Raw genomic sequence first — 26,436 nt, forward strand, 5'->3', positions numbered from 1 at the left:
GCTTTATAGAAATTTCTACTAATAAAGCCATATTCATGTGATGTTCTTTGTTCTTCCAAACCTCTGGGACTGATAAGATCCTAGGCAGCCCATTCCAGAGCTGCCCTAAATTTTCTTGCAAATCTGAGTAACTAAGCACCCTGCACAAAGTTACAAAGTAAACAGGTGAAGCGGCAAGGATTTGAATGTAGTCTTCTGTGAGCTGGGGAGTGCCGATGTGAGCTGAGGCATTCCCTGGCAAAACACCGGGAGCCAGCACCCAGGCTGCGGGAGCCTCTGAGTCCACAGCTTTCTCAGTATCATGCTTTTCAAGGACTGTGAAACCAATTAGCCAAACTCTATTTTCATTTTAATCATAACAAAAGGTTAAGATGTTGTAAAATAAATAAAATATCCATAATAAGCTTTTGTCTCTGGTATAATTACAATTTGTTCAGTCTGTAAAAAAGTTCCCGACATGCATGGTTAATAAGTACCATTTGATCATTTTCACAGGAACCATGCATTTTAAGAGACAGTCTAAATTTCAGTCAATACAAACCAAAAATAAATATTTTTAATTTCTGTGTAGTTACTCATTTTGTTCATATGTGTGTTATTAATGTATTAAAAAAACTAAGGTAATTGAAATTTATGTAATTAAAATTTCCCATCTATAGTTTCAACCCTCTTTAACCCCCTCTACAGTGACTGCCACTGTCTATGTTAGGTGGGTGACATGTCAGACACCAGCTTACAGTTCTTCTGGAACATGCAGAACTTTATATAAAAAGGTTCCATGTGGCGGGAGATTCATTATTATTATAAAAATCGAATGTCATAAAATTCCTCAACCTCCCTAAGGAGAAAGAGAAGTGTCATAAAGTATTATTATTACTAAAACAGAAGATGGAAAAAAAGAATAAAAAAGTGTGCAAAGTATTCATCACAGTAAATGGGGACATGGAACACAGCAGCATATATGTCCATTACATGTAAAATGATTTCTTTCCAGTCTTGCAAAGAAATCAGCCACATGAGGATAGACATATTAATGCCAAAGCTGCACACGAACGTATGAGATAAGAAACAAAGAGGAAGAAGAGTTAGGGGAATCTCTAAAGGGAAATAATTTATTAATCAGATGACAGAAAAGGCGTCTTCATCAGGTTGCTCTGAGGTATCAAGTATTATGATATTTTGCAAAAAGTCAGAGGATACCAATGCAAGACATGTGTACACACACATAAACAACATAAAAGTATTTGTAATGTAAGTGTACAGATGTATATATAAATTTTTCTAAGTGTTTATATTGAAAAAATGGAATTCTCTAACCACTTAAATTCCATTTTTAATTCAGAGCCAATTGATTTCAAAATCTTTGTTAGCTCAAAGTGCAAATTCTTAAAGGTTTAGAGAAAGGGCAACCAGAGAAAAGGTCAATAAATTATAATCCTTTAATGTGTTTTGCATTTAAATGCTTTTCTAATAAAATTAATATAGTGTTCCAACTCCACACACAAGTTGAATGAAGAAAACCTAATATACCCAAGGTAATGTAAGAGATGATACACTGAATTATAATCTATTTGCAGACAAAAAATAAAACTCAATATACACTTGCAAAAGGGAAAGGCAGAAAAGCCTAGCCGTCAAATCAGAAGGTAGAAAATCGTATTATTCCTGTAATAAAAATGTGCATTTTCAACCTTTCAAGTAAATTAATTAAAAAAAAAACTCATACAAAGATGATATCTGTAATTTCGAAACCTCTTCCCTGTTCCATCTAAACTAGATGTAAGCATGGATAAAAATAAATTTATAGAAAAGTGACGTTAAAAGAAAAACACAGGATACATAATTCTTTTGCTTACCATTGTCTCCAGAAGGCAATGACACAGTGTTTGTTGGCATGGTATCCGAATTCACTTTTCCATTCTCAAATGTGTCATTTTCAGTCTGCTGTAGCTGCCAGTTGAGGCCAAAGAGATGCATTGCTGGGGGGAATAAACACACGTTGTTTAAAGGTCTGCTGCCTTCAGCTACAACAGCAATCCCTACGCATGTTTAAAACCAGAGTCACAGGTTAACTTAAAATTTCCATTTTCGGAAATACCAAGGATAACTGCGCAATGAAAATTATAAAACAAGGAGTTCCTCAAACAAATATAATTTACATAGCAATGCAGTGCAATATGGCGGCACTTCAATAACAATTTCATACTATTCAGTTCATTGGAACCAGGAAACTCTTAGAAATCAATCATTATTTGCTCTAACGGCTCTGAGTTCCATTTTTCACCATTTTTTAAGTAACTGGTACAACACTGTATAACAGCATTTGCCAAACTTACTAGACCACAGGTCACTTGCAAATTTATATAACTTTGCTGCAACACCTGTAGATGCTTAACAGCCATGATCCTCTACCTTCGGGTTAAGGTAAAAGCAAAAACTGGTCTCACAGATGAATTTGTTGGTACATGAAATTCAGCTGTACAAAATATAATCAAATTTGAATATTCTAAACTTGGGATGAGTAATTTTTTTTTTTTTTTTTTTTTTTTGAGACGGAGTCTCACTCTGCTGCCCAGGCTGGAGTGCAATGGCCGGATCTCAGCTCACTGCAAGCTCCGCCTCCCAGGTTCACGCCATTCTCCTGCCTCAGCCTCCCGAGTAGTTGGGACTACAGGCGCCGCCACCTCGCCCGGCTAGTTTTTTGTATTTTTAGTAGAGACGGGGTTTCACCGTGTTAGCCAGGATGGTCTCGATCTCCTGACCTCGTCATCCGCCCGTCTCGGCCTCCCAAAGTGCTGGGATTACAGGCTTGAGCCACCGCGCCCGGCCGTAATTTTTGAATTGACATACAATTTAATAATGGTACAGATGAAAAAGCATGCCTATGTGTCAGGTAATTTCAAGTGAGTTTCTGATGTGGGTAAAATAATTTCATAAATTTATATTTAATAAATTTATTAAAATTTATGATTGTGTTTACTAGTTTGCTTTATTTAAAAATTTTTTAAAAAATAACTAGAAGAGTATACAACCATAAATGTTGTTTTAAGTTCCAGACATAATTTGAAATGAATACACTTTTTATTATTTTTCTTAATTTATTGACACTATTTAGAAAAATATGTCACTGTTATATTCACCTAATATACTATTCATTTGTGCTGCACAGAATATAGCTTAGGGACTAACCCCTAAGGAAGGTTAAATATCTGTAGGGAAGCCCAGCGATGGTCATATTACCATATCATGAAAGAGAACTTTTTTGATATTTTTAGACATTATTTTACTTACTGTATATACTGGAATTCACCAGAGCGATGGAGGAAGAATAAGAAGGCAGTGTCTACCTTTTTGATTACCACTGTCAAAAAGCCCTTCAGACCCAATATATGAAGTAAGGGCACTGAGCTGGTTAGACTTTGGTTCAATCTTCAGTCTAGAATTTAGTCTTGGACAAATTATGTGATATTGTTAGAGATTAGGTTTACTTTTAAAAGGAGGTTTGTTACAACTACCTTATTTAATTTAAGCTCAGGTGAGAAGGTGTAGGCCAGAAGATTCTAGACAGGGCATATGAAGGAGAGCTGGCACAAAGCTAGGCAGTTCTTACTGCTGAGGTATTTTATTTCGTCTGGAATCCAGGTTACTGAACTATTTGGAGTCACCTGACTAGACCATGGCACCCCTCAATAAACAGTCCCTTCTGTCTGCAATGCTTCTCTCTGACAGGGAAATACCTGTGCATCCCGCACACCCTGACTGGGTGAAGTGTTTATTCTAAGACTATTTTAGTACACTTTTGTGTCTCATTTGTAAGACATAACTTTATATAAGGATACAGTGCCTGATACCTAGTAGGTCTCAATAAGTATCTGTCAAATAAATGGATTAAAGTTAGGAATATTCTATTTTCTGAGATTTTAAAAATCTAAGAAAACACTGTGTGGATAAAAATATAGTAATTGAGAGAAAAAGTTAATACATAGAAAACAAATGCATAAATGGCTAAGAGAGGAGAACATGTTAATCGCTGATGAATGACTGCTTTACTATAACGCTGTCTGAAAAGCAGTTGACTGAAAGTCTACTACTACTATATGTAATGAACTAAACTTCAAAAATTTGGTAGTTTTACGATTTTCTATTAACAGTCCACATTCTTTTGTTAATAATACCTGATATAAAAGCATGCTATAGTAAGAAAGATACCAAAAATAGGCAGACAGCTACATCTACCCTGTATATTTTAAATAAATGTATATACTCACACTCCCTGCTGACGGTATCCTTGGCCAGCAATTCCTCTTAAACTCTGATTTTGATGGATTAAGATATAGGTTATAGAATTCTTGAATTTACAAGTTGTCATCTTGTAAACAGGTATAACTTCATGTGTCATTTTGCATTAAATTGCATAGTGTTTGACTTGCTAAACATTTATCACTTCATACATTTTTCAGGGTTTCAGATGCTTCACCAAGTTTTGAACAAAACAATGGGAGCTAGTTTTGCATAGAGTAAAATGTTTGACAGACATACTCTGGCATAGCAGCAACAAATATTCCAAGAGGGTCAAAGTTTCCACACAAAATAATTTGTCATCATTGTAATCTTTTAACATAAAAAGTCTTCTTGCCTGATAGGTTTGCTCATATTATCAGTTTTAATAGATTTTTGAAGAGTAGACGTAATCCACGGGACCATGCGCAGATGTCATATGTTAAACAGTAATGTGATGTTTATGTTGGGAGAGCTATTTTATTTTTTGCCAGATAGGCAAGAACTTTACATTTTTATTACAGAGAATCTCAATAAAGTGGGGTGCTGCTTCTACTTAAGATGCTACATAATGAGACTCATATCCAAAAACATGATCTCTTAATACTGCACTGAAAACAGAAACCAACAAGTTGTTTGGTCTTAGGGTATCATCTACTTTGAAATTATTGGTGTTTCATATTTAGTGATGCCCTTGATACTCATTATGTATAATTTAAGATATGCATACAAATGCAGGGTGTTAGTGGGGTTGACTCTCCCAAGTTAGAGAGAGAGAGGAGACAGAGAGAGGAGAAAAAGAAGAGAGAGGAGAGAGAGAGGCAGGCAGCAAACTCATAAAAGTCAAGAATGCTACAGAAATTACTGAGCAGTGGTGTAATAAAACTAAATGGGGTATCTGGCAGAAAAAAAGGGAAAATTAGCCAAATCAAATACATCTGAAAATAAAGAAGGCTAAGTCCAGTTCTTCAACGCCAGAGTTGGAAAGCAGAACTGAACTCATGGAAAAGCATCTGCTGCCACTATTCGTGGGTGGCACCACGGATCCTTGGTTTAGGCATGTCCAAATGTAGGGCGTGCAGACAGTGGCAAGAAGCAGCTGGGGGCGCTGTGCTCTTCTGAGTCCCTCACTGCTCTGGGTCTCAGGTGAGGAGGTAAAGCCAGGAGTGATACCACGCACTCCCGGCCCCAGACACGGTCCTTGTGCTGGTGGTAGAACATCATGATACAATATACATTTTAAACCATTCATTGAACAAACACTGTGTGTCATGAACTGTACTGGTACTTCACTGGCATTATCTGTAATCTTCACAAAGATTCTGTTGAATGGTTATTATGACTTTTTTTTTTTTTTTCTCGTTTTAAATCCAAGAAAGTGGAGATTTGTTGAGAGTTGAAGGTTTTTTGAGAATTTGCATGCAGTTTGCAATGGACGTTAACCTCAAACCCCGACCTTCCGATGACAAAAGACATATCACTACATACCTCTGTATTCTACCAGTGGGTAGTGGGATGTGAAAATCCATACAGAAGGAAGTGAAACGCAGCTTGTGTGTGGGCCACAGGCTACGATAACACTTCTCTACTACATCCAGGACACTGCAGGCTGGGGCAGTATGCGGGGGCTGGTGCCGAGGATATCAGTAGGTAACATCTGTGTGTCCTGGGCACAGTTCTACACAGTACTTTCCCACTAGTCTGTCGGAAACTAAAGTTTTACAGTAATATGATGATGATAGTAATGAAATTAAGAACAGGCTATTTTGTTTAACTCCAAGATTCTTAAAAAACAACAATTTAAAAGTTACAAAAGTACAAAAGCATTGTAATTGTGAATTTTAAGGTTATAGCAATAATATTCATGTAGATTTAATAATGAAAAATTTTTATTTCTAGTATAATGCTTCTTAGTTTTATGTCATTTCCATGTATTTCTAGGTGAATATAACAGTGAAAGGGCCATGGATTCATATCCAAAATGTTATCCAAGGCAGAATGAAATTTGTAGGTGACAGCAGTACTGCCTATCTGACATATATATGTATCAGTGTGTTTTTCACAATATAAAAAACCTCAAAGTCCATTATCTTCTTTTTTTGTAGAAAGAATGATTATATTTGCGCCATGAGGTAAATATAATCAGAAGTTGTCCAAATGTTAAAACTGGCAAATACAAGATTTTTACCAACTATAAATGGGAGTATTTTGCAAGATAATTCTTCAGTTGGTTGTCTGGAATTGGGATATATTTTCTCATATTAAAAATCTCAGAAAGGGTGGTTAAGTCTCCAGTGCATCTACAAAAGTCTGTCTATATATCCCATAGAAATATATATCCACCTAGCAACAAAAGGCACAAGCAAGAATGTTCACAGAAGCATTATTTGTAATAGCCTCAAACTGGAAACAACCCCAGACTTGACATCTGGCAGCAGTAGAATGGAAAAACAAATTACAGGCCAGATATACAATGGAATTCTACACAGCAGCATTAGGAATGAGCTGCTGGCAGACACAACAATACAGATGAATCCCACAAGCCTAATGTTGGGGAAAAGAAACCAGTCTCACACAGAAAGTGAATACTGTATAAGTTCATGTATATAAAGTTCAGAGGCAGGTAAAATCAACTGAGAAGAATGAAAGTCACCAAGGTGATGACCTCTAGGAAGGAAGGAACAGGTAGCGGCTGGCACAGTCCCTAGAGGTTTCTGGAGTGCTGCTCAGAGTGTACCTGGGAGGTGGTTCCACTGGTGTGTTCACTTATCATGATCCACATACTTTTCTAAATGTGTACTATACTTAAATAAAAATTACTCAGGGCACGGTGGCTCACCCCTGTAATCCTACCTGGCACTTTGTGAGGCTGAGGTGGGCGGATCACCTGAGGTCAGGAGTTTGAGACCAGCCTGGCTCTACTAAAACTACAAAAATTAGCCAAGTGTGGTGGCAGGTGCCTGTAATCCCAGTTATTTGGGAGTCTGAGGCAGGAGAATTGCTTGAATCTGGGAGGTGGAGGTTGCAGTGAGCTGAGATCATATCACTGCACTCCAGCCTCGGTGACAAAGTGAGACTCTGTCTCAAACCCTCCCCCCCTCCCCCCAAAAAAACAAACAAGCAAGCAAAAAAGAAAAAACAAAAAACACTTAAAAGTAATCCATCTAACACTCAGCATAGCTAAAAATAACATACATTTTTTTACCCTCCCTAAATCTTCCCTAAAAGTGGTTTTCTCTATAAGGCTATCAGGCTTTCCTTTCCACGATGTTGCGGGTGAGGCAACGGTGACGGTCTGTGCTCCAGCCCCAAGAGGTAACGAATAAATGAGGTGCCGAGTGAAGACACAGTACAGAAGAAGGGCACATGACACCACCGGGTGGGAGGAAAAGGAAAGAGTCAGGAAAGACTCAGTGCAAATCTCAGGAAGTACAAACTTTGAGGAGGAAGGCAATACAATTAAACAAATTCATGTATTGTGGTGATGACTGTCAGCTCATGGCCCTCCCCAACTGATTTTTAGTTTAAAAACATGATTTGTCTTGGCACAAATGTAAAGAAATGGAAACCCTTGTGTGCTGTTGGCTAGGAATGCAAAATGTTGCAAACACTATGGAAAACAATATGGTGATTCCTAAAAAAAATTAAATATAGAAATACCATATGATCCAGCAATCCCGCTTCAGGCTACACACCCAAAAGAACAAGAATTAAGGTCTTGAAGAGATATGTACACACTTGTTTTCATACCAGCACTATTCACAACAGTCAAGAGGTGGAAGTAACCCAAATGCCCATCGGTGGATGAATGGAGAAAGACAATGTGGTTATACACACAATGGAAGAGTATTCTGCCTTAAAAAGGAAATCTTGTCACATGCTGTAGTACGTGACATGCAAACCTTGAGGACTTTATGTTAAATGAAGTCAGTCAGTTAAAAATACTGTATAATTCCACTTGCATGGACTAGCTGAAGTAGTCAAAGTCATAGAATCTTAAAGTAGAACAGTGGTGACCAGGGGTGGGAAAGAGGGAGAAATGGAGAGCTGTTTGATAGGGACAGAATTTTAGCTTCACACTAGCAAAACATTTTGTAAATCTAATGCACAACAATGTGAATTCTACTGAGCTATACATTTAAAAATGTGTAAGATGATAACTTTTTTAAATGTATTAAATGTGTGTCTTACTAGAATTTAAAACAGAAACTATTATAACTTGTCACCCTGCAGAAAATCATTGTTGTTAAGATGAAGAAATGGGACTGTGACACAAAGTGGGAAACTTAACCCAGAAGGTATGAAGTGACCAGCATCTGACTGTATCTGACTGTATAATGAAGGTCTCTGTGTTTGCTCCTTCAACTTAAGCATGTTTACAAATGGTTTAGAAGAGATGAAAAAGCAATGTTTGGGGTATAAATGTCATGCTTACTTACAGAATCAGGATTTTCAAGGATTTCTTAATTCTGATTTCTTTTAAATTATTGTTTAATTCCTCTCTTTCCCTTTACTACCAGGTATCTCAAAAGAAGAGACCACAATATATACTTCCTCAGCACACACTTCTTTTCTCCTCACTGACTGATGTTCCTCATTACCGTGCTAAAATCTCTCTCACAGTGGTTATGGGTATCTCTTCTTTTATTTTTATGCATGTATGTATGTTTGAGATGAAGTCTTGCTCTGTCACCCAGGCTGGAGTGCAGTGGTGCAATCCCGGCTCACTGCAGCCTCCACCTCCCGGGTTCAAGCTATTCTTGTGCCTCAGTCTCCCGAGTAGCTGGGATTACAGGTACCCGCCACCACACCCAGCTAATTTTTATATTTTTAATAGAGAAGGGGTTTCACCAGGTTGGTCAGGCTGGTCTTGACCTCTTGACCTCAAGCAATCCACACGCCCCGGCTTCCCAAAGTGCTGGGATTACAGGAGTGAGCCACTGTGCCCAGCCGGTATCTCTTAAATTGCCACATCCAGTAGCCTCATGCCAATATTCATCCTGTTTACATCTCAAGAGTACTGGGCATTATTAGCCACCCATCTTCAATACTTTATTTTCCTTTCATAATCCTCCTGGTTCTCTTCCCAGCTCTCTGCTGGTTCCCAGTTGTTCTCCTTAAATCATTATGTGGAAGTCTTACAGGCTATTCACAAGTAATCAAATTCTCCTGGACATATATTGGAGTTACCCTTCCCTGCCCTTCTGAAGCCTTATAACTTTGCTTTAGATAAAGATTTTTGGGCAAAAGTAGTATGTCTTACCTCTGTGAGGAAGATTTAAAAACCAGTATGTAATGTGTTGCATTCCCATGCAGTAATCATGCAAATGTGCTGAGTAGTGTTTCTATCAAGTCTAGGTCCTTGAGTGAGCAGAACCCCCTTGACAAGAACCACCCTGCACATGTAGCTTAAGCAACAATAAACCATCATGTTAAGCCACTGTAGTAGGTAGCCTCTGAGATGGTCCCAGATAAGCCCTGCCTTCTGGTATTCACACCCTTGTATAATTCACTCCCCTTGAGTTTAGGCTTGATTTAGTGACTTGCTTACAATGGAAAGCATATGGCAAAAATAATGGAATGTCTCTTGAGCTTAGGTTACGAAAGACTTCAGCTTCTGTTTTGGTTGTTGTCTCTCTCTCTTTTGGACTGCTTTCCATGGTGAAAACCAGCTGTCATATCATGAGGCAGCCTCATAAAGAGGCCCATGTGATAAGAGACTGAAGTGTGCCAAAAACCATGTGTGTGAGTTTGGAAGCACATCCTCCAGCACCAGTTGAGCCTTCAGATGAAACAGCAGACCCAGTCTGTGGTTTGACTGTAACCTTATAGACTGTGAGGCAGAGGCACTCAGCTAAGTTGAGCCCAGCTGCAATTACAGACTGATAACAGCCATTCAGGTTTTTAGGGTTGTTTTTAACCACTCCACAACCTGCCTACTCCTGACCTACACAATGCCTCCATGTATTCCCCAAAATATAGACATTCACCAAAGTCCTTCCTTGACCTTCCTTTTATGTTAACCACTTTTATAATATCAACTCCCAATTCCATGTGGATGGATGACTTTGAAATATGTATCTCTTAACACTGAATTCTTTCCTGACTGAGCTATACTTCAAACTTTGCATTTTTCTACTAGAGCTACCGAGAAATCCTGTGGTACTTCAAACTTTACTAAAGACAAAATAAATGGTCTTTATCTTCATAATTGTTTTGCTTTCTGGGTTTCTTTTTTCTGTTCATGATATCACTTTAGCTTGGGCAGTGAAGTCACTGATATCATGAACAGAAAAAAGAAACCCAGAAAACAAAACAATTATGAAGATAAAAACCATTTGTTTTGTCTTTAGTAAAGTTTGAAGTACCACAGGAATCCCTTTAAAATAAGTTGTAACAGCTGACATTTGTCATCTATAAAATTAATGAGTATACTTTTTACACTATCACCCAAGTCAATGAGAAAAAAATTATAGTATTATCAACTCAGGAGGGACTTACATGGATATTAAGTCATTGATCATGGTCAAAACCTATGTTACTAACAGCTAAATAGGCTACTCTAGACTGCATCTTTTTAGGTTGTCTTGTGGTATTCATGAACTGTAACCATTTTAAGATATTAAAAATTAAATCTTTTGTATGTAATTAAAAAATTAATTCTATAAACTCTTAGTATGTTTCTGTAGATTTTTCCAATAATTAAGAAAAAAACCTTGTTAATTGAAATAATTTTGAGATAATATGTTAAAAAAGATCTATCAGTAAAATTCTATGAAGGAATTTTTTTTTTACACACAAAGACCATTGAAGTGAGAGAAATGACAGCATGCATTCCTTTTATTTTCCAAGGCTGGAGACGAACAGAATCCATGGTTTATAGTTATTTCGCCTCCTCCCCATAAAATAAAAAGGGGGCATGCCATTGTTTTTAACCTGTATATGTTGGTTTGACACTTAAAAGCCAGCATGTGGAACACTTGAAACCCAAAATGTGTAATTAAAGAAAATTATATACCACCAAGTAACAAATTCAGTGCCATTTTTAGCTCCATGTTGAGAAAAAAAGGTGCCAAATTTTGATCTCGTCTCTGGGGACCATGCCACTGAAGTTGTTACCACAGCTACTATTATTTCTACTGGCATGCTTGAGTTCCCAGATCCTGCCAAAAATGGATGGGAAGGAGGGGTGATGACAGCTGGTGACATAGTCCAGCAATTGCCAGAACCTTGGAGCAAATTACAGAGGATGTTGTGAAGAGAACACAGACGCGAGCACCCAGCCATCAGTCACCTGAAGGTGGCGTGTGCCACCAGAACCCTGAGGAGTGTGCTCTGAGGCTCTGGCAACACAGAGCAATGTGCTTGGAGGGTCTGCCAGGGTTGGTTAAATGCTGTTTAATGTTACAAGATCAAGTGAACATTCTCACAAAGACAAAGAGGATGAGGTAATATGGGAAAGAGACTCTGGTAAGAAAAACTGACTTTAAAAATACCACACTGAAAATGTCTGCCATTCCGTTTTGTTTAGTCTCCCAAACCTCAAAGTTCATCCAAGCAAGCAAGGAGCTAGAGTTTCCCTTTCTTGCAATTCACTTCACATCCACTGTGGTACACTTCCAAAAGGAATCTTTCTGAGAAAGACTCATTAGGAACATATTAAGTTGCAGAAAATAAAATCAGAGTCTGACATCAGATAGGTAAGTGCACTGTTTTCAACACAGATTGTCTATTGCATCTTGTGGGGCCTTTTGTTTGTATTAAAAGAGACTGGAGTCCCAGTCTGAATTCTGGCTCTAAATAGTTGTGGAACTTTGGCAAGTTACTGGATCTTTCTGAGGCTTGGCTCTCTCATTTACAAAGAAAATCTGAAGGGTTTGCACTAGATGACCTCTAAGGTCTCTTCCAGATTTATATTCTATGATGTTAATATATTTTAAAACATAAATATTTAGGCTAAATTATTGAGCACAGGCAAAAATACCTGGCATCAATAAGATACCAACACATTAGAATACTAAAGTTGTTCTTGATTTTAATTTTTAAAACTACATTGCATAGAGTCAAACTATCATGTTATACATACGATTCCTTGGATATCTTGGCCTTTGAATGCAGAATTGTTTCATTTTATGTATCAATTTCACGAATACATAAATATACATGATGCCCATATGTAATAATGAGATTTCACAGAAAAAATAAGAAATATACTCTTAAAATATAGGGCAATCATTTGATTGGACACACGCATCCAGAGTAAAACCAAGCTTTCAATGTAAAATGAAAGCATCGCATGTAAAGACTGCAGTTTGTAACTTGGACCCCTACTGGTCTAAACTGTCATTAGGAACACATAGTTCTTCATAAATCAGCTTTCGTTTTGGATTTCCTGCTGTGTTCATATACATGTTGACAGAATGTGTTGGCCAATATTTTGGCATTCTAATTTGTTATTATTTGTTATTAACTTTTAAGGCTAATATTATTTCAATACTCTATACAATGCTGACCCAAATATTGTTATTTTAAATCAATATTTCTTTTGAAAGCTTTCATATTAATATGCACTCCAGTTGTCATTAAGGAAAAGAAAATTATTCTGTCAACTGTAGGATATTTATATTCAAAAGAACTAACATTTGATATAGCAAGTTCCTCTTTGCATTATAAGATAACATTCTAAAAGTGTAGACTTTATGAGCGAACAGGTTTGGAGGGAGATACAGAATGGCTGCCAATATTTTATATTTCTATGCTGTTTTTCCTTTCCATCCTTTCTTGGCATAATGCAATTAATGGGAAAAAAGAATCATATTGGCTATCAAAATGCCTTGATGGGAACACATAGTGATTTAACTTTGAAGGTTTGTTTCTGCCAGGATATTTGACTCAGATTCTTTTATAAATGATAACATTAAACAATTCTACTTTTAAGTTTCATTGCATTTTTTCTTTCTGAACTACGTGGATGCAGTGTAAGACACCAATGGATGTGGCTCAGGAAATGCTAATTCCAGAGCTGCCTTTGACAGCCAATGCTGAAGCTGACAAAACGAAAATCAAGCTGTTGCTTCTGTCACAGAATTAAGTTAGAATTTCTAAAACCGACCGTTTTCCTGATGTTTCATTAGTTTTCTCTTGTTTAAAGGGTCTGTTCTCTGCATAAAAGAAGGACTGATTCCCCAATCTAATGGAAAGAACAAAGTGTTAACCATCACGATCAGTGGCCCAAAGGGGTCAGCCATTATCTACAAGCTAGAGAATTTTTCAGGTAACACTTGTCAATAATGAAGAGCATGGTAAGAGGATTTATTTCAGTAACATTCAAAATACAGAATGAAATCATTTACATGATTTGTGAGTTATTCCCTGCTTCCCAAAATATTGAATTTGCTGTTACTGTGAAATGTATGTAACAGAGGATTCATTAGTGAGTTACCTGCAGCTTTGCCATTGCAATCCAATAGATCTATCTCATTATTCTAAAGCTTGCAGCACTCATTCAACTTTCATTTGGATTCCTTTCTTCCATAACAGCTTTAGAATTGCATACATAGGCCAGGCGCGGTGGCTCACACCTGTAATCCCAGCACTTTGGAAGGCTGAAGCAGGCGGATCACTTGAGGTCAGGAGTTTGAGACCAGCCTGGCCAACATGGCAAAACCCCGTCTCTGCTACAATCACAAAAATTAGCCAGGCGTGGTGCAGCACACCTGTAATCCCAGCTTCTCAGGAGGCTGAGGCAGGAGAATCGCTTGAACCCATGAGGCGGAGGTTGCAGTGAGCTGAGATGGTGCCACTGCACTCCAGCCTGGGTGACAGAGCAAGACTCTGTCTCAAAAAAAAAAAAAAAAAAAAAGTAACAAATGTTTATGTATGCTACTACTTACTCAAGCATAAAATTATTTCTTCACTTGTTTTGGCTTTTTAAAAAATGGTAAAATATACAAACTGAAAATTATAATTCTTTGAAATTTTAAGGCATTGTAATCACCATTATTGAAAGATCCAACTATTGAAATATGGAGATCCTGAGAAGAATGTCAGTATATTAAAACATGGCAAAATCCAGAAAAACAGCTCCTATGTAATGGTCCAGTTCTCCTCCAAGGGGTTACATTTGAGAGAGACACTGATTCGTGAGTGTGTGTATATGTGTGTGTGTTTGCACAGGTGCATGTGTATGTCCAGAGGAAACCTGAAACAAAATCAATGATCCTTCAGTAATGTAGGCACAACCAGCTCGTGTGATTTGTTGTTTATCATTCAATCAACAAAGATGAAGTGGGTACCTGCCTTATCAAGTTTGGCTGGCTGTGAGAAGCAGAGGGCTGTGGAGCCCACTCGGCCTCTGGATGACTGCACACCTTGTAGGTAAGGATTATTCGGACAGATCACATCAGTCTCCCATGAGCATCTCATCTTACTCCTTGGGCAGGGGAGAAAAACATTCTTATGAAGTCTGCTTTCCATTTGCTCCCCTTTAATCTGGGATCGCTCAGAGAGCAGTTTTCCTTAGTTATTACTAACTTAACCATTATTAATGAATATTTATGGAGCATTTCTTGAAATATATTTCAAAGCAAAACACAGAGGAAGTTGCAGTCTCTGATCCCCGGGAGACTTGCTCACACTGCCAGCCTGTTTCTGTATTTGGTGGTCTCAGTCTCCTTTCCTAAAAATAAATGGCCCACTTTCCCATTTTAAACATGCAATGCTTCTCTTTATGTGACTCTTTTCCAAGATCATGAAGAATTTGAAGTAAAAAAAAAAAAAGCATCTAAAAATATCATTACTCTAAAAATGGAAAATGTAAAATTTGTGATGATTTGAAATGACTGAAACAATATAGTTAGGTTTTATAAACAAATTCTATGTCACTCATATAGGCTTACTAACCATATCATGCAGTTCACTTGTTAAAACTAGAAATGTAGTTAACACAAAGATTAAGGATCTGGAATAAAATCGGGAAACCCAGTGGAAAAGCTCCACAGCACTTCTGGTTCCCTCAGCAGCGATTCCTGTGTTTGTAAAAATGTGATCACCTTTATAATTGTGAACCTTCTATAGTTATTATTTTGTAAATAAGTATTTTACATTTATATACTTCTTTTTTTAAGGGATTGACCTAAATTTTTAATACATTTATTTTTAAAGGAAATTCTATATTACCTTAAGGGAAAAAATCAGTGTATCTTGATATGAATAGTAATCAGCAAAATTACTTTTTTTTTGAGACAGGGTCTCGCTCTATTGCCAGGCTGAAGTGCAGTGGCGTGATCTCGGCTCACTGCAACCTCCACCTCCTGTGTTCAAGCAATTCTCCTGCCTCAGCCTCCCCAGTAGCTGGGACTACAGCTGCATGCCACCATACCTGGTTAATTTTTTGTATTTTAGTAGAGACGGGGTTTCACCATGTTGGTCAGGATGGTCTCAATCTCCTGACCTCATGATCTGCCTGCCTCAGGCTCCCAAAGTGCTGGGATTACAGGTGTGAGCCACCATGCCCGGTCAAAAATTACTCTTTATTTGTAAAAGAGAGGTGAAAGGCAAGTGTCAGAGATGGCTAACATCTGCTGAGACCTTCCTCATGACATAATCTGATACAACAAAATAAGAATACAAAATAGAATTCATTTCTCACTTTGTCTTTCATTGTTATTTATTCTTCAGTTCATGTTCTATCTATAAATTCTTAAACCTAAGAAGAAACAATACCCTATGATACTGTGGGAAAAGTTCTGGACTTAAAAATAATGAGACCTAGATTATGGCTCCTTTTAAAGGATTTGCTGACTGGACAAGTCACTGATTTTCTGGGCCTAAGATGTTTCTTTTAAAAAAGTATAGATAATAGTATTTAATTTACTAGGTTGTTATAAAGAAGAAGAAGAAGGAGGAGAGCTAAAATTAACTGAGCACTTACATTTTGCCAGGCACATTACTTTATTCAATTTTCCCCATAGCTGTATTATTTCAAAACCTGTTTATATTGATGAAGAAATTCAGGTTTATGAAGGTTAAGTACCCTAGACTACATAGCTAGTAAGTGACAAAGGTGAGATACAAACACAAATCTGGCTGCTTTGAGATTCTATACTTATTAACAGTACTTTACAAATAAATTGTACTGTGGTATACAAATTTGAAATTATATTTTCTCATATAAGATTGTGAGATCACTGTGATAAAGATTACTTCTTACTCATCTTTGTGAATTCAGTATTTAGAAGAGATATTCAAAAACAGCTAAGTTTAATGAAATTGACTTTGATATTAGAAATAATTAAAAGGAGATACATGTAAAAATAAGCAAAAATCTGAAATCTGCAAAACCACTTGTATCATTTTCTCTCAAAACCAAGAGTCCCATATTCTACCTATTATATGCAGTAATCTTCTAGGTAGCCTTGGATATCCTTCTGTCTCTCCGGGAAAGGCAGGATAATGTGTGAAAGGCTTGCTCTCCTTCAGGGGCAGGTGGAGGCTTATTGAAAGTGATAAAGAGAATGGGTCCCCCAGTGGAGGAGAAAATAGAAAGGATCAGCCAGTGGCTAAAGTACTAGGGTGATAAGACAATCCCAGGACAGAGCCAGCCAATGTCATGCCAGGCTGGTTGACAGACAGCCACCAGAAGAGGAGCATTAATTTCCTCCCAGGTAAGTCACCACGACACAATGTAACAGGTAACAGAAAGACTGGAAGTTCTTATCATTAATAACATGAAATCTTCTCTCAGAAAATATCTTAGTATTATACAGAGGTGGATCTAGCTAAAAAAACATACTTGTTCTTTGAGTCACTGTACAGAATGTAAAATGGGAAGATGCACAACGGCAGGGCCTCTGAGTAAGATTCTTTGCCCCTTTAGGCCCAACTCAATCATGAAAATGAGACGTGCTGACCTCCTTAGTTATCAAACACAGGGCAACATGACGCTTATCTCCAAACAGCTTTGGAGATGTAGGATACACACACACATCTGTAAGTTTTTAATTTCTTCAAAACAGATTGAGTCCTCATGAATGGAAAGAAATCACAGATATCTTTTCCTTTACCACTTTTTTTTGTTGTGTATTTTTTTTTTTTTTTTGAGATGGACTCTCGCTCTCCTTGCCCAGGCTGGAGTGCAATGGCGCAATCTCAGCTCACCACAACCTCCGCCTCCCGGATTCAAGCCATTCTCCTGTCTCAACCTCCCGAGTAGCTGGAATTACAGGCATGAGCCATCACACCTGGCTAATTCTGTATTTTCAGTAGAGACGGGGTTTCTCCATGTTGGTCATGCTGGCCTCCAATTCCTGACCTCAGGTGATCTGCCTGCCTCGGTCTCCCAAAATGCTGGGATCACAGGCGTGAGCCACCGCGCCCAGCCTCCTTTACTAGTTTTTAAAAATATTTTTTGGAAATTCTTTATAAATAAAATTCTTAAAGTATGCATGTATGTTATCTGAAATTAAGAGAAAGGAACAAACAGAAAGAGACTATGGGATTCTTGTGGCAATTTTAGGTCTAGTTTCCCCAAATTTCCAAAGTGACATTTCTACTTCTAGATGTTAACTGCAACACTGGGTTCTAGGTAAACTAAGTCAATAATGAAAACTAAAAAAAAAAATAACATTTTTCCCTAAGACACAGATAAATTTTCTCTTTATTATATCACAATATATTGATTTAATACTCCTGATGGTTGATATTTTCGGGTCACATTTAGGTTTCTGTGACAACACTTAGAACCTGTCCCTACATCAGCATTTGCCAAAACACATAATCTGAGTTATTATTTAGGCCTTAGCAGGAAAATCTTTCTTAAATGCTCAGATTCAGTAAGTTCTGCCTTTTATGCACTCTCTTAGTTTCCTACATTTCTCCTTTTTAAATAGTTACTATAACTGTAATTAATTACTCAGTGTTTGCATTCTACAAAAGAATATAATCTCTAAGAGGCAAGGAATGTATTTTCACTGCTGTCACTGTCACAGTGTCTGACCTATGGTAGTCACCTGATAAATAAATGTTGAATGAATGACGGATGAATGAATGGTCAGTTCCTTTTCTGACAGGTGTTATATTACTAAAGTTACTAAAGAAGAAACTGGAATTTTTTTAAATCTATTTTTTATTTTTTAGAGATGCTCTTGCTATGTCATTCAGGCTGGGGTGCAGTGGCCATTCACAGGCATGATCATCAGGCATTACAGCCTCGAACTCCTAGGCTCAAGTGGTGATCCTTCTGCCTCAGCCTCCCAGAAAGCTGTGACTACAGGTGCGTGCCACCACGTCTGGCTTTGGAATCTTATTTTTAAGGAAAAGGGACAAGGTGAGCAGTCTGCAGACATTCTAAGACAATGTGGGAACAATAAACTCTATACAAATTTAGATTTTATTTGATCTGTTATAGTCTAGGACGAGACCTTTGTTTGATACAGATTCAATGAAACTTAAAGGTTTTGTGCTGAATTCACTTCTAAAATTCCTAGTAATTTGTCAAGTTTTTTTTAACCTTCTGTGTATGCCATTTACTTTTCTTTCACTCCTCTCTACACAGGCATTTCTCTCTGAACATGCTGCTGTTAGCACCACTAATGTAAAAGCAAATGACATATGCAACACCAATTAAATATTTATGCAACGTAGCAGTGAAGTGGTAAATATTGTATTATGCTTTCCACTTGTCGTTAGGAGATGTTGCTACATTTTGCAAATATGATAGTTTAAAACAGAGAAAACTTCACTATATTTCATGAATAAGATATTTATATCTAGCATAAACCGGAGGTAAGCTGACTTTAAAGGTATTTCTTATTGTTCTGTCTTTGAATATTTTTCAAGTCAGAGAGATCCCTATATTTAAATGGTAAACACAATCTGTTTAAGTGCATTCTTTTCTTTTCTTTTTTTGAGACAGAGTCTCACTCTGTTGCCCAGGCTGGAGTGCAGTGGCGCAATCTCTGCTCGCTGCAACCTCCGCCTCCCGGGTTCAAGCGATTCTCCTGCCTCGGCCTCCTGAGTAGCTGGGACTACAGGTGTGTGCCACCCTGCCTGGCTAACTTTTTGTATTTTTAGTAGAGATGGGGTTTCGCCAGGCTGGTCTTGAACTCCTGACCTCCTCCCAAAGTGCTGGGATTACAGATGTGAGCCACTGTGCCCAGCCAAGTGTATTATTGTCATATGTTATTTACTTTAGCTGACCTCATATCAAACTAAGAGTAAAATAAATTATATTCGTGGGGAGAGGAGGAGCTTACTTTCTATACTGGTAAATTCTTTTACTCTGAGTCTTTAATCACCATTGAATCAGGCTTAAATATGTCCTTAAGGATTCAAGAACAAAATAAAATATTGAAAAACTGACTCTAAATTTTTAGTCTTACAATTTTCCATCCTCTAAAATATAGGCAATACATTTTTCCTACAATGTGATGAAATCATGTTAGTATTAAAATGCTTCCATACCATCTCAGACAAAAATGCATTTTCTGAATATAATGCAACTCCGAGTGAAGGGAAGAAGCTGTAGTGAAAAATGGTATGTAATTCATTGCTCAGCTGTGTTCTAGAACATTATAAAACAGCACTTTTATTACAAAGACACGTCCAAAAAGAAAAAAGAACGTCAGACACATTTTATTTTGCCATATATAGTTAAATGGTTGATTTTTTCATGAAGCATAAAGGGTTGGCATATTTTCCCTTCTGACCCTGAGTTGCATATATATAGCTACTACCATCATCAATTTCAAAGTACACAGAGAGGTAAAAATGTTCATAAAATGCAAATAGGCCCAGAAGTAGGACAAATAACTGCTAAGGAATCATAACTGCAATGAACCTGGATTCGACAGGTTATGTTTTGCCAGATCTAGGGAATGCTTATGTCGTTAAACAGCCTTTTTAGCAGGCATATGACAACATGTATTTTAGAAATCAGTTGGTAGCAGCTGTTCAAAGGAAATAAATAACTACATATGTATTTTTTAAATGAAAGGAACAGTAAAAATGTGAGTAGTTCTCTGGTTTGCTATACTTGTCAGGAGCTCGTAAGAAAAACAAAGCTGAGCTATTTGTTTTCATTGGGCAATTAGTTAACAAAACAGTCCCTTAAAAATTTCAGATTTTTATGGAAAAATTTTTGGTGGGGATAAAAAAAAAACCATTGGGTATTAGGGTGTTGGGAGGTAATAGGGAGTGACTATTAAAGGATGCAGGGTTTCTTTTTGGAGGTGAGAGAAATGTTCTGTGATGATAGCTGCAAAATTCTGTGGACATGTAACACTAAACACCATTGGACTGTATATTTAAATGGATAAACCACACGGTATGTGCACTGGGTCTCAATAAAACTGTGATTTAAAACACTCTGTTGTCAAATGAATTACTGGTTAGGAAAAACCTGGCCAAAAGGGCAAGATAATTGAGAAAATATACCACCGTAATATAGTCTGATCATATTTTTTTCTCTAGCGTTCCTTAAAGTTCATGTGCAAATACCTTTGGTGCTACTGTACATGGAGAAATTCTCTGACTCTGCCTAGCAGTGCACAGAAATGCTCAAGAAATTAAAGGTCTATAATGGTGTTATTTGAAGTCTGATTTGAGTGGCTTTTTTTGCAGTTTAATTGGCATCATCCCAAGCATTTATTATGATTTGCATGTAGTAATGCTTTAATAATGTTTATGCTTCATGAGGGATTTCTGGCCATTTTTCTATGTGTATGACATTGACATACACAGAAAAAAGAGCTTTCTGTAAGCAAAGAACAATACCAAGACTCCTACCCACTGTGTAACTGTGAACAGAAGCGGAACATAGACGCTTCTCATTTTTGCCATTCTTGGTGAACAACTGGTGGTTATTGCTCTTTTTTTTTTTTTTTTTTCAAATTTCAGAGCCAAAAAAAGAAGAATGAGTATATCAGGGCCCAGAGAAACGCAACAGGTATTTCTTTGGGTAGGTCTGTATCACTAAGTATAATCACTGAACTTAACATTTGTGGTTAGAAATCAGTAGAATTTCTGTTGTGTAAAGGCACAGCCACTCAAAGGTTAATGGATTAGTGAAGGATGTTAACTGGAGGCTCAGTAATCCAAAGAAAATCATAACACGACTCCGCTGCAAGGAAGTTTACCATATGTACATTTGATTGTTAAAAACTGAGATATGCGAAAGCACGTCACATTTATTCTATCATGAATCAGCTCAGCTTTCTCAATTCTGCTTGTTCCTCTATCCCACGAGGGCCTCATGATCTCCCAGTTATGGCTAGTTTTCTAACAGGTTGTCTAGACTTGCACTATCCAAATGATAGTTCCTAGCCCCATGTCGCTGTTTGAGTTTAATGAAAAATAGTACAATTTAAACTTCAGTTTCTTCAACTTACTAGCTACATCTCAAGTGCTCAACAGCCACTGGTGTCTAGTGGCTACTAAATTGGACAGTGTGGAAGCAGAACATTTCCGTCATGAAATGGGACATGTGACAGCATTTCCTAGACCTGTGCTACTCACAGTGTGGTCTGAAAAGCACAGCAGCATCCCGTGAGAGCCTGCTGGAAAAACGAATCTCAGTGCTCACTTTGGATCTGCTAAATCCGAATATGCATTTTAGCAAGGTCCCCAGGCGATTCCCAGGCACAGGAATGCTTGGAAAGCACAACTCTGGACCTCCTTTCATTGTATTACGTGTTCTGGAAGGCCACTGAAGTAATCTTTCAAAAACGAAAAGTGATTCCTTTTCACTTCTATGCTTAAATCTCTTCAATTTCTTCTCCATTTTTACTTCTTAAAAAACCTCACAGGAGACAGTATAGTGTAAGAGTCCTCGTATGTGTGCCTTCAGGAGAGCCATCTCTTTAAGCCACAGATTCCCTGTTTGTTAAAAGAAGAAACCTCCTAAGGTTGTTGTGGAAATTAAATGAGGTAATTCATACAGTTTCTAGAACAACGCCTGGCACGGTAAGCACTGCACATGCACCATGGCAGATGTTTCACGTTTCTTCCTTGCCGTTCCTCAGATGACCTCATCTCAAGGTCATTTTCTCACTCGCCATTGGCATGAGGTGAACAAAGCTCCAGTTCAGTCATCAGGTGCTAGATCAAGCCTTTCCCCCAAATCTTCAGTGAAATGTAGGTATCATCTGTCTTCTCTTTTGCTCATCAAGCTGGTATGAAAGCACGTATGGGGTTAAACGAGAGTTTTTATGCATGTCCTTATCACTTGACTATGAGCTTCTAGAAAGAAGAGCTAATTTGAACCTCTGACATCTGTCAGAGTGGCCAGGAAAATGTTAACCTAAAAATAGTTACTGAAAAACCATTAAGTATCAGAGTAAACTGAAGTACATTTTAAAAAATACCGGCTGGGCACAGTGGTGGCCCATTCCTGTCATCTCGGCACTTTGGGAGGCTGAGGCAAGAGGATAGCTTGATCCTAGGAGTTCGAGACCAATCTGGGAAACATAGGGAGATCCTGTCTCTAAAAAAAATTAAAAAAAATTAGCTGGGCATGGTGGTGTGTGCCTGTAGTCCCAGCTACTAGTGAGGCTGAGATGGGAGGATCACTTGAGCCCAGGAGGTAAAGGCTGCAGTGAGCTGTGACTGCGTCATTGCACTCCAGCCTGTGAGACAGAGTGAGATCCTGTCTTTGAAAAAATAAAAATATAAAAAATAAATAAAAACTAATACTTAGATAAGGACTTTATAAGTATGGCATGAAAACCAGAAATTTAAAGAAATAAAGAGTGAGAACTGGTCTCAAAAAAATAAAAATACAAAAAATAAATACAAACTAATACTTAGATTAAATAAGGACTTTACAGGTATGTCTTGAAAGCCAGAAATATAAAGGAAAAAAAATACATGCGATGACTTTACAACTTCTGTACGAAATATGGTAAAAATGACTATGATCAGAGTTAATAATAAATTGGAAAAGTATATAACATGGGACAAAAAATTCATATCCTTAATTGAAAACAGACTTTTTAAATCAAAAAGAAAGGAGAATAGCCCCAATAGAAAAGTGGAGGCTATTCACACACAAAAAGAGAAATACAAATGGCCAATAAATGTATGAGAAGATATTCAGCGCTACTAGTAATAAATCCAAATAACAATGTTTTAACCTAAGAGATTGGCAAAAGTTAAAAATATGCATAATAAAGGATAGATAGATAAATAGAGGTAATGACTAGCACTGGTGGTTACACAAACTGACAGTTGCCATGGTTTTCAAAATTTAAAACATGCCTACTCTTTGGTACAGCAAATATCCTTCAAAGAATTTATCCCAATAAAAAACTGGATCAAATGAGCATATATGCACATGCCAACATACACAGACACAGGCATAAGAAAATAAGTCACTGTATTTTGGGGAACTAGTTATTTAAGAATAGCCACTAAATAAAATTATATAGATGATATATAATGAATGATATATGAGAAAAGCCTAGTATAAAATGCATTTAAAAATATGGACCTCTAGCTGTATATGTACATGGGAAAATATCTGGAAGGATATACACCGAAAAGTTGACAGCATGCACTGTGGGATTACAATTAGTTTTCACTTTTTAAGGTCTTTCTTTACTCTCTGAAATTCTGAAGAAACAGAAAAAACAAACAACAAAACCTGTCCACCTCCCTTCCTCCCTCCTTGCCTTTCTTTCAGAAGCTGTTCACCTTGTCTATCCTGAGATAACTCACCTTAGAGGAGAGACATGTTAAATCTACATGTCGTAAGTTCTCATTATCTTACTGGAAAGTAAGAACAAATATTCTAAGAAATAATTCCTCAAGCTTTTTTTTAATGTCTTAGGCTTTTACTTTATGTTAACAGTCAATATAAGAGAAGGGATTCTAAGGGAATGGAAAAAAAAGCTTAAGGATGGCTGCGTTTCTGTTAAAGGTTGCAAGGTCAATCTCATGATGACATTGGTCTTCTCCATTGATTCTGGGGTTTATCAGACTGATCTGGCTGGATGGGCAAGTGTCTCTTTTCTCCCTCTCTGCTTTACATGCACACTTAATAGAAAAGGACAACCTTCCCTGAGAGAAGTGTCCTGTTCTTTTTTTCAAGGGTAAAGGCAACATCTTGAATCAAAAAAGATTTATCATGTGAATTGATGAGGGAATGAAAGTTTTTCACCTGATTAAAAATAAAATCATTGTGTTAGTCCTTTAAATGTAGGAAGACCAATGAAAATCTGAAGCATACATGTGCTTCGTTAAAGTGATAAAAGTATGAGAAAATTCTTTGAAGATAAAAGTAAATGTTTGCTAGATAACACTGGGATTGTATCTTCTTAATTCCTAGCACAATAACTAGATCAAAACAAATGTTCAATAAATATCTGTTGAACTGAAAAGCCTACATGAGTATAGTAACTAGATAATTTGCGTGTTGCCATGTGGGGAAAAATAAAAGCGAAGGGAAGAGTTTATGACCATGGTACTAGTAGGAATAAAGCAGATTGCTAATGACTAAAAAGTAAAACCAGGCAATATGAAAAAAAAGAAAAATTTTGAGTTTTTACTTAGAAGTCTGATAGTTATATTCACTAATGGATCCTTAAAAAGAGTAGAAGTCTCACAGGTAACAGTGACTGATCTCACATTAAAATGCTATTTTTTCCTGCTAGTCACACCATGAAAATAAAATTAAATGGCATTAGAATTGATATTCAAAATATTTAACAACCGGAAGCACACAGACACTTATCAATCAGAAAGGATGCCTGACCAGTCAACCTAACACCGAATTCCAGCCCTGCATATTTATCTACCTGGTATGCACCACAGTAAAAAAAAAAAATCTGCAACAAGCACATATTCTTTTTTATTTTTAAGTTGCAGGGTACATGTGCAGGATGTGCAGGTTTGCTACACAGGTAAATGTGTGCCATGGTGGTTCTGCTGCACCTATCAACCCATCGCCTAGGTATAAAGCCCAGTGTGCATTCGCTGTTTTTAACTAATGCTCTCCCTCCTCCCATCCCACCCCATGACAGGCCCCGGTGTGTCTTGTTCCCTTCCCTGTGCCCATGTGGTCTCCTTGTTCAGCTCAAATACATATTCTTAATTTACTACATCCCATTTATGACCGGTCCATTTCAGAATCATTTAAAATTCTTTCGCAGCACACTTCTGACAGACACAAATAATATATACAGCTAACTAGAATAGAATCTCTTGATGGCTGATACATTTTCTAACCAAATACTAGAAATCTGTCTCTGGAATATTGATTTTTGTTGTGAAATTACTCATTCACCTTCTGTGTTATGAAACAACAGCAGTATTGTCTCACTAGGGTGTGATCCTGGTCAAGTGATAACCCCTTCAGTATCTGGTTGACCATCTTTATAAGGAGAAAGTGAACTTAGATTAAAACATGACAGAAAGGTAAGAGAAAGGTTTCATCTTGCTTTGACCTCTGACTGGTTGGTAGAGGCGGTCAGAGGTAGTGAATGAAGCACTCAGATGAAGACAAGCAGCATGTAATCGGGTTAAGGAGAGAAAGTGTTGTGAGTCATTAACGATGTCTGCCATGGTCAAAGAACTGGAAAAATTACTGCATAACATGTCACGTAGTTGCCATCCCTGACTCAACTGTCTCTGAAGTTCTCTCATGCTCTACAATTCTGTTTTCCCATTAAACACTGACTCAAAACGGTTATTTCACTTTCCAAAGTGCCTAATTATATCATAGGAGTACTGTAGCCAGAGGAAGATACTGGTCCACTGCAAAAGCATCATAGTATTCTACATACAGCTCTGCAATACTCTTATTCAGTTATAGAATTTCATGGGGCATCACAAATTGCTTTGTAAACTTGAGGATGCATCACTGGCTATTGTTCCTGGTGGATAAACCACAAAGCCAGTGATTTATCTCAGTGGACACCATTAGCATTTCAATGCAGTAGGCCTTTCCCTACACTTAGAAGAAGATCAAAATACAATGTGGTCAGTTCTGGCATTTTAAAAAGCAATTTCCAGTAGTTTGAATGCTCAAATATGTTAAGAAATGGTTAAATAAAAGCAATATTTACAACTTCTATTAGTAGCTTCCATTATTTGGGTTACTATCAAATGAAAAACATGATCAATACTACATCAGAAGAGAAGAAAAATCCACATATATGAATG

At 37.3% G+C, this 26,436-nt stretch overlaps 1 protein-coding gene across 23 annotated transcripts in view; it reads right to left on the reverse strand.

Moving 5' to 3' along the window:
• The window catches only part of LOC105466614 (teneurin transmembrane protein 3), a 2,765,046-nt gene that overhangs the window by 145,844 nt on the left and 2,592,766 nt on the right, over positions 1-26,436 (reverse strand). For all 23 annotated transcript variants that reach the window (XM_071092800.1, XM_071092799.1, XM_071092798.1 and 20 more), the window contains one exon: positions 1,857-1,979. In XM_071092800.1, coding sequence (XP_070948901.1) covers positions 1,857-1,979 — 123 coding nt within the window. The remainder of the gene's footprint in view (positions 1-1,856; positions 1,980-26,436) is intronic.

Source organism: Macaca nemestrina, chromosome 3 (assembly GCF_043159975.1).
Source record: "Macaca nemestrina isolate mMacNem1 chromosome 3, mMacNem.hap1, whole genome shotgun sequence".
NCBI lineage: Eukaryota > Metazoa > Chordata > Mammalia > Primates > Cercopithecidae > Macaca > Macaca nemestrina.